The 9,704-nt window shown below is 32.5% G+C and overlaps 1 protein-coding gene across 1 annotated transcript; it reads left to right on the top strand.

The window, feature by feature from the left end:
- The first annotated feature begins 103 nt into the window (after nucleotides 1-103).
- Nucleotides 104-8,190, top strand: LOC131805391 (V-type proton ATPase subunit E-like). Its single transcript, XM_059128506.1, has 5 exons — nucleotides 104-225; nucleotides 316-444; nucleotides 1,512-1,724; nucleotides 1,801-2,130; nucleotides 5,103-8,190. The coding sequence occupies exons 2-5, from the start codon at nucleotides 412-414 to the stop codon at nucleotides 5,208-5,210; spliced, it is 684 nt and encodes a 227-aa protein (XP_058984489.1). The 5' UTR covers nucleotides 104-225; nucleotides 316-411; the 3' UTR covers nucleotides 5,211-8,190.
- The last annotated feature ends 1,514 nt before the right edge of the window (nucleotides 8,191-9,704 follow it).

Here is a 9,704-nt window from a genome sequence, read left to right as displayed (position 1 = left end):
GGCAACCCTACCTATTCCCTGTGTCTTGGCAACAAAGCTTCTACTTCACACAGAGTTGTATTTTACCCACCAAACACAGCCAGATGTCAAAATTACCAAAAATTTCCCTTTCACATGATGGGATATTTACAACTACCAATCACTTGACTTGAAAGTTAAAAGTCAGAAATTTTTTGTACAAGACCGACGTAACTTGAGGCGCACACAACCACATACTTTTTCCAAGTGAATATTCCAAAAATTTTAGTGCAAATAATCATTGAAAATTCTCGCAACTGAACGATAAGAAAATCTAATAAATATTGTGTGTTTTAGGAAAGCGTGTGAAGCAGCCTGAATTTTCCAACAGAAAGTTTGTTTTTCCTCCCAATTTTCTTCTCCACAAAGTGAAAAACAGAACAAACTGCAAAAATGGCTTTAAGCGACGCTGATGTTCAAAAACAGGTAAATACACAAAACGAAACGAAATAAGGATTTTTGGATACCAAGAAGTAAAAATCAAACGAAACACAATTGTTCCTTACGAAAAGTGTCAATGGAAAATAGTTATCAATGAAAAAACAAATTGTAAAAAAGTTAAGCTTTTTCTTTGACAATGCAAGATGGCGTAAAAGTAACTAGCCCCAGCAGTCATGGGATATGTCATGTGAATATTTGTTGTCATTTATTAATCAAACAACAATTGAATTACTAGAATTTGTGTTATTTCTCTAACATGAATCTTTTGTAGCATAGGAATTCAGTGTTCATTGTCTCCAAACTTAAATTCTTATTGGATTTTTTTGTATGTTTTTGTATAGTTATTTTGTTTTACAGAGTAGAAAAATATATCCCAAGATTGCAAATGAAGGAAAAAAACATTAACAGAAGTCATGTGATCAAAATGTAGGTTTCTCTGTGTGTGAGAGAGTGAAATAGCAATAGTCGCTCATTGAACGTTAACATACTGTTATCAGTGACAGCAATGAAATGTATGCAATTGTTGAGAGAGAGAGGGAGAGACTCATGCTTTGTTGTTGTTTTCCATAGGGGGATGGTGGGAGTAGTTGTTAAGGGAATTTTTATGGTCTTTTTTTACTATTGAAGACAAAACTGAAGTAAAAATGTAAATCTTTGATGTGGTGGAGATGTGTCAACAAGAAAAGTTTTTTTTACTCTTTGCCATAAATGGAATTATATAATGCAAATAATAATGTTAAACACATAGAAGTGTTAATGCCGAAGACTATGTAGCCTTCAACCGGCCTAAATTGTCAACATGCGCCAATGTTTACAAAATCAGGACAATAAAAACTAAGAAGAAACAAGGAAAATGTGAAACTGGATCTTAAAAAGAAAAGTTGGGGTTCAATGAGAATGGTTCATTAAGTTATGCTTGTAACTATCATGGATATTCAACCTAACCTATTAAACTCGCCTTTTCTTCCTCCCAAAAGGTATCCAAAATTACCTTGTAATTCCATTTCATTACAATCCATTATTTTGCTATAATATCCCATGTTTAATTACAGATCAAACACATGATGGCTTTCATCGAACAAGAGGCCAATGAAAAGGCTGAAGAAATCGATGCCAAAGCCGAAGAAGAATTCAACATTGAGAAGGGTCGTTTGGTACAACAACAACGTCTCAAGATCATGGAATACTATGAAAAGAAGGAAAAACAAGTTGAATTGCAAAAGAAAATTCAATCTTCAAACATGCTCAATCAAGCTCGTTTGAAGGTAAGTCATTTAAATGCAAAACTTGAAATACCATCAATTGCTGGATTATTGTTATTTTTTCTGTCTATGTCCATAGGTCCTTAAAGTACGTGAAGATCATGTTGCCAGCGTCTTGGAAGATGCCCGCCGCCGCTTGGGTGAAGTCACCAAAAATCCAGCCGAATACAAAGTTGTTTTGGAAAAGTTGATTTTGCAAGCCTTGTTCCAAACCATGGAGCCCACGGTCATTTTGCGCTGCCGCCAAGTTGATGTTGGTCTTGTCAATGAAGTTCTGCCAGCCGCCGTTGAGGAATACAAAAAGCAAATGATGAACCAAGGCGTTAGTGTTGATGTTGATACGGACAACTATTTGCCTGCCGATACATGTGGTGGCATTGAATTGATTGCCCTGAATGGTCGCATCAAGGTGAGTGTTATTTTGAATATGAAATTAAGAGACTGTCTCTTTATGACGAAACGAAAAAGAATACCAAAAAATAAATACCATTCCAAGTGAGGTTTTTCAAATATTTGAATTTTTTAGTTAAAACAAACATTTTAAAATTATATTTGGAATGGTATCTTTTGCTCAAAATCACTCTCGTATCGTCATAGAGAAACCGGCCTGAGGGTGTTAGTTGAACTTGATTTTTCAGACTTAAATATTTCTGAAGATTTTAAAAATAGCAATTCAGTTCAATCAAATAATAAAAAGTGAGTGAATAAACAGTGAATATAGGCTTAAACAATTGTAAACTATCTCTTCAATTTTTTTGTTCTGTCCAAATAACGATACCGTTCGGGTTCGAAAAACGACTTAAACAGATTCCACAATTTTCCTAATTTACTTAAATTTATTATAGAGGCACAGAACCAAAAAGAGGAGACTTTTAGACATCAAACTCGACTGTTATGATCTGCAATTCTAAATTGTATTCAGACATTAGAAGATGTTTTTCGACTAAATGTATTAGTGGTTTGAAGCTTTTCCTGAGACTTTCGAACATTGAATGTTGTTATTTTTTAAAGATATGTAATTGTCTAAAGTTTCCGATTTTTTAATTTCCTAATTCCCGTCGGTCAGTTCAGTTTTTATGCCCTACACCACATAGTGGTATGGGTATTATGTCTTTGTGCATTTGTTTGTAACATGGGGAAGGAAACTAGATAGACCCATAGTTACTTTTGTGGATCTTCATACAATCACATTCTGAGTCGATTTATGCATGTCAGTCCCTCCGTCCGTCCGTCCGTCCAAATGCAGGTCGCATTTATTATCCAATTGAGATAAAATTTTCCAAACAATATTTGCTTGGCCCAAGGACGAACCCTATTGAAATTGGTGATAATCGGATCAGATTTGTATATATCTCACATATATATCTTCAATCAATTTCGTGTTAATTGTGGACCAAATGGAAAATATAAGTCCAAATGACCTGAATTTTAGTACATCCCACCGAATTCAGTCTAGAGGCAAGTACATCAAATTTGGAGAAAATCGGTGTAGATATAACTATAGCTCCCATACATATTATTAATCAGATTTGTCCTCCGCAGCCGAAATATGCATTCTGTAACAACGATATTTGGGGAAATATATTAAATATATAGAAATACCTCTGCAAAATTTTATCAACATCGGTGCAGATTTGGATATAGCTCCCATATACAACTTCGTCCGATTTGCCCTTTATTATGCACTAAACGTGTAATATTAGCCCAAATGGGGTGGAATTTGGCATTTACGACCAGATTGAGTCTAGAAACTAGTATGACAAATATGGTGACAATCGGTTCAGATATAGCTATAGCCCCCATACATATTGTTCATCCGATTTGGTGTTTAAGTCCCTCATAGTCGTAATATGTATTCGACAACAATGATATTTGGTACCAGATATCTTATAGAGCTGGGAAATATCTCTGCCAAATTTTATCAAGATCAGTTGAGATTTGGATGTAGCTCCCATATATATCTTCAACCGATTTCGGGTTGATTGTGCACCGAATGACCTGAATTTTGGCACATCCAACCGAATTTAGTCTAGAAGCAAGTGCATTAAATTTGGAGAAAATCGGTTCAGATATAGCTATAGCTCCCATACATAGTGTTCATCCGATTTGGTGTTTACGTCCCTCACATTCGTAACATGCATTCCACAACAATGATATTTGGTGCCAGATATCAGATACAGTCCAGAAATACATCTTCCAAATATTATCGAGATCGGCTCAGATTTAGATATAGGTCCCATATACAGCTTCTTCCGATTTGACCTTTATTATGCACCAAACGTGTAATATTAGCGCAAATGGGATGGAATTTGCCACTTACGACCAGATTGAGTCTAGAAAGTAGTATGTCGAATTTGGTGAACATCGGTTCAGATATAGCTATAGCCCCCATACATATTGCTCATCCGATTTGGTGTTTACGTCCCTCACATTCGTAACATGCATTCCACAACAATGATATTTGGTACCATATATCTTATAGAGCTCGGAAATATATCTGCCAAATTTTATCAAGATCGGTTCAGATTTGGATATAGCTCTTATATATATCTTCAACCGATTTTGGGTAATTGTGCACCAAATGGTCAATATCTGTCCAAATGACCTGAATTTTGGCACATTGAACCAATTTTAGTCTAGAAGCAAGTACATCAAATCTGGAGAAAATCGGTTCAGATATAGCTATAGCTCCCATATATATGTTTCATCCGATTTCAGGTTTATTGTGCAAATAATGGCCCAAATGGAGTGAATTTCGGAACGTACGTTTCCATTTTGTGGAACTCGACTCCGATACATATTTTCTTTAATATAATCCTTCTCGAAGTGATATCATGCACTCTGTAGCAATGTTATCTGGTATAAAAGATTAAAATGTCTCCGTCAAATTTAGTGAAAATCGATTCAGTTTTGGATATGCCTCTCAGATATGAGTTCCTTCTGAAACCAAATTATAACTGCTCAAAAGCCATTTGGCCGAAATCCACTCCATTTTGGCTTATATTAGCCATTATTTGATCTACTTCAAATAAATTCTTTTGTTACGGGAACTTTACTAAATATGCATAGTGGTGTAGGGTATCTTATAGTCGGCCCCTTTTGACTTTTCCAAAGCTTTCAGTCCAGAGAAAATTAGTTTTATATACTCTCCTCTATAAGATTGAGGTTATATTTACTTTGTCACCTTTGTCATGACATTAATATTCTAACTGTTGCTCAACTAGGGGTGGAAGGATTATATCTGATTTTAATTCGCTGTTGTTAATTTTTGTTTTGTATTTTTTTACTTATTTAGCTTTGTTATAGACTAGCTTTATATTGAATTGTATGAAATAAATGAGTAAAATCTTTCTTGTCGTTCTCTCTCCCTTTCGTTTTCAGGTACCCAACACATTGGAATCCCGCTTGGAATTGATTTCACAACAATTGGTACCCGAAATACGTAACGCCCTGTTCGGACGTAACGTCAACCGTAAATTTGCCGATTAAGTATCTTTCAATAATTTTTATTTTCCTCCAACCACCACCTCCCTCCTCCCCCCTCTTGTGTGCATAAATTTATTTAGCTTACAATAATAATATTAATAAAATATAAAATGGTCAAAAAAGTAATTATTATAACAAAAACAACAACAACAGCAGCAATAACCAACCAAGTAAATGCAAAGCAAGAAAAAATGCCGTTCAATAATAATAACCCCACTGTTTTGTCTGTTCCCCCCGCTTAATGCAAATAAGTTATTGTTTTGTTTAATAATTAAGCCAAATGAGAAGAGGCATGTGAATGCATCAGAGGCCATAACTAAAATTTGTTAGCAATAGCAAATTAATTTCCATATATGGTTTTAAGCCAACCAAAAAAACATAACTCATGAAAACGATATTATTAAACACAATAACACAAACGGGATATATAACAACTTAACTAACTAACCAATCAACCAAAAAAAAAAACTTAAAAAAAGGAAATAAGAAAACAAATACTATTGAAAGGCATTATTAATAAAGGTTTTAAGGTAACAACATAGCAGAAATACATTATACTATATATATATTGAAAAAAAGAAGAAAACCTAAAAAGAATCGTTTTTGTTGTTTAAAAAAAATTATATAAATATTACAAATAATAATAACAATAACACAAACAAACAAAAAACAAAAATAGTTTAAAGTAAAAAAGCAAAAAATCAGTTATACATATATTTAAACATATTTACGTATACTATTATTATGATCTATTACTACTTACAAACGAAAAATACCTTACAATTGATATACAATTGAAAAAAAAGACAAAATTAATCATTTACAAAAAAGACATACATTCCTGTACAAAAAAAAAATGGTTAATTTCTAAAACTAAAAATCGTAAATTGTAATATTGTATCCACTCCTTACCATCTCCTTTTCCTTTACTTTAATTATGTCGTTGACTATTTTTAAGTTTCTTTTGTTTTTTTTTTTCTTATTTTTCTTTTATTTTGTTTGTGGAAAGCTGTGATTTTTTTGTACCACCACCTCTAAAACATCAAAATTATTATTCAAAAGGCGTTACTTAAAAATAACTAAAACTGCCAGTAAATGATATAAAAACCCCCCAAACAAATTCCAGGGGAAAACAAACGTTTGCCTCTCCCATGGTCCCCACACAACATCAGCCATCTCTTAATTTCTTTATAGAACTTAGATTTCTTGTATTCCAAACTTTTCAATAACAGCATCCTTTATGTTTAGTTTAAAGAAATTTTGATTATCTTAAAAAAATACATTTTCAATAATTTCTCTAGACTTAATGTAGAGTATTGGAAAGAGCAAATACGATAAATCTAAGGAAATGTAACATTCTCTCTTTGAAAACAAAAAAAAAAAAACAAATATCGCTCTTAGAGTAGTGTGTGTGTGCATGTTGCGGTGCTTGTCATTCTCTCTCTTACATTCTTCAAATAACTCCATTTCTCTTTGTCGTTATCTTAGTTGTTGTAACGGTGTGTAGTTGTCCATGTTGTTATTATTATTCTCACTAAATCGTCTTTAAGCGGGTTTTTGTTCACTCCCTTCTTCTTCTTTCTTTGGAAAACAAATTACTTAATTATCTAAATGTTTTAATTAAAAAATATAAAATATCATAATATATAGAAAAAAATAAATAAAAAACGTGGGAAATTATTATTACTCTTTTATAAATCAATAAAAAAAAAGGACCAAGGCTCACTGCTGTTTTCCCCTGTTTTGTACAAAAAACAGAAAAACGCTTTTGAACACAGCTTCATTATTTGACAAATTACCATTCTACAATTTTCTGCTTAACCTTATTATTCTTTTATTTTATTTTAAGAAAAAAAAAAATGTAACCATTCCCCCCTCCTTTCTTTGTATTTGTTTTTCTTTTTATTTTCTAAAAGTATTATTATTTCGAATTGTTAATATATAATTTTTTTGCTTTCAAAATCTGCTGTTTGCTGCTTTGTTTTTGATTTGTATTAGTCCCACCAATCCGACCCTCCTCACCAAAAAAATATATATTGTTGTTTTTTTGAATTTCATCATTAATAATAATAATAATGTGAATGTGTGTTATGTTATACATATACTTTTTTTGTTTTACTTCCCCCCTTTTTTCCTCTCTTGTTTAAGTATTAAAAGTAAAACTTTACCTAAATACAAAGAAACAAAAACAAAAAATAAATGATTGTTTGTGCTTTTGGCGTTATATATATATGAACCAGAACAATTATGAATACAAATAATAAATACAAAAAATCTACTAAAAAAACCAAACTTTAATCCTGGCTTTGATTTTTCAATTAGCTGCTGCATTTTTATTATTGGCTAGGGGGGGCAAAATTCTATCATTCGATATCGAAATAAAAAATGTTTTTCGATATCAAATGTACGATTTTGCAACATCCCCCTGGCTTTCATTTCAATTAGCTGCTGTATTTTTACTCCTGTCCGGGGGGCAAAATTCTCTCATTGGACATCAAAATAAATTTGAATATGCCTATTTTAGCCATGATTTAATTGAAATTTTCGCATTTGTTTTTAACATTATTTCTATTTTTATTAATCTAAAATGGGCACACAGAAATCAATTTTAATCGAAAATTTGTCTCGATATCATCAAATGCATGATTTTGCCCCCCCTATATCAAAAGTATTTTCAAATACTTTGATTTACCTTTAATAATATTCTTATATTAATTTTAAAGTCTTACTTTTTCTATTTTATCCTGGCGCAGGCATTATTGATATTCAGGTTCCTTTCATCACCTAGCTAGCTGTAGGAGAAGTGAAGAAATCAATGTTATGTGGACTTTAAATGTGTGTTTCATCGTCCTTCCTGCTAAGCCTTTATCTACCTCCATTAGTGTTTTTGTTGGTGTCTTGGCTGTAAAGTATTCATGTGTCTTTTATTTGTTTTAAAAATGAATAGAAGGTGTGGCAATAAATTTATATTTTTGAAAATTTATTAATGTATATTTCTTTGTAATTTGAAGAAAATTGGAGAAAATATTCTGTTAAAATTTTAAAAAATACCGAATACAGCCGTTATATTGGAGTCTATGCGAAGACGTGGATCTGCATAGGCAACTTTGGTCATAAGCCATTACAAAATTCGAATACGAAACTTGAAAAAAAAAATATCCGGTGAATAATGTATCTAAAATCATCAAAATACCGAATATATGGAGGGATTGATATATGGGCCCTATACGAAGACCTGGGCCTGAAACAGCTCCGGTGAATAATGTCAATAAAATCGTAAAATATCGAATATTGGGGGCTACCGTTGTATGTGGGCTATTACGATATCGTTGACATTTCTCCTCCAGGGTTACTCCCTTGGAAAGAACTTCTAGTATGGATTTTTAGACAATTTCATTGAAAAATGTGGCTAAAATCATCAAAATACCGAAAACAGGGAGGTACCGTTATATGGGGGATATACGATATCGTGGACCTATATAGACCTTAATCTTCCAGGAAAATGTGGATAAAATCATAAAAATACCGAATATCGGGGATACCGTTGAAAGGGGGCTATACGATATCGTGGACCGATCTTCGAACTTGACCTGCCTGCAGACGAAAAGCTGATCTGTGCAAAATTTTAGCATCCTATCTTTATTCGTTTTGACTCTAGCGTGATTACAACAGACGAACGGATGGAATCGTCTTAGAATTTTAGGCTGACCAAGAATATATATACTTTGTTATGTCTAAAATTATTATTTCGATGAGTTACAAATGGAACGAAGAACTTAATATACCCTCCATACTATGTATGGTGAAGGGTAAAGAACTATAATTGTGGGAAATGTGAAAAAATGAAGGATACAATTACCAAATATTACCTTGATTCGGTGTTTATCGCAGATCATAGTGTCAAAACTTAATGTAGCCGTAAATAATTCTGCTTAAGCCTACGTAAAAAGGGAAGGACATGAAAAAATGTAGGTCCCACATAAAATATTTTTGCGGGAGTTGACTTAACGCCTAAACTACCAATATAACACAGAAATTCAAAAGGTTCACTAAATAAGTTTTATTGAAAATCGACTAAAACTTCATCTTTTACCAGAAAGTTCGAGAACAGAAAATTGGTTAATATATCGAAGCTACAATCCTTACACAGATTCTATGGAAGCCAAAAAATGACTTTTCCATGTAAAATGTACACTAAAGTTGTGAGAAAAATAATCCTTTTGTAAAAAAATACTATTTTGGTACTCGACCAAAGTTGTCTAGCAGTAGAAGAGAACACCAAATTATTTTTCATTCCTTTTATGTTTGCTATAAAGTTTTATTATTTTATTGTAAAAATTATTAAGTATTTATTTCAGTGCCTATCTTCAGGCGTTACAAAATGAACTTCTATGTTTGCTACCATCCTACGATGAATAGCAAAAACCGTGGCAGTGTTTAGTTGGTATTTCACTTGATATGCCGTTGATATTTAAGTTGACGTTTTCGTTGATTCAG

Source organism: Musca domestica, unplaced genomic scaffold (genome assembly GCF_030504385.1).
Source record: "Musca domestica strain aabys unplaced genomic scaffold, Musca_domestica.polishedcontigs.V.1.1 55, whole genome shotgun sequence".
Lineage (NCBI taxonomy): Eukaryota > Metazoa > Arthropoda > Insecta > Diptera > Muscidae > Musca > Musca domestica.
Note: the sequence above shows the minus strand (reverse complement) of the source record. Positions and strands in the feature narration are given on the sequence as shown.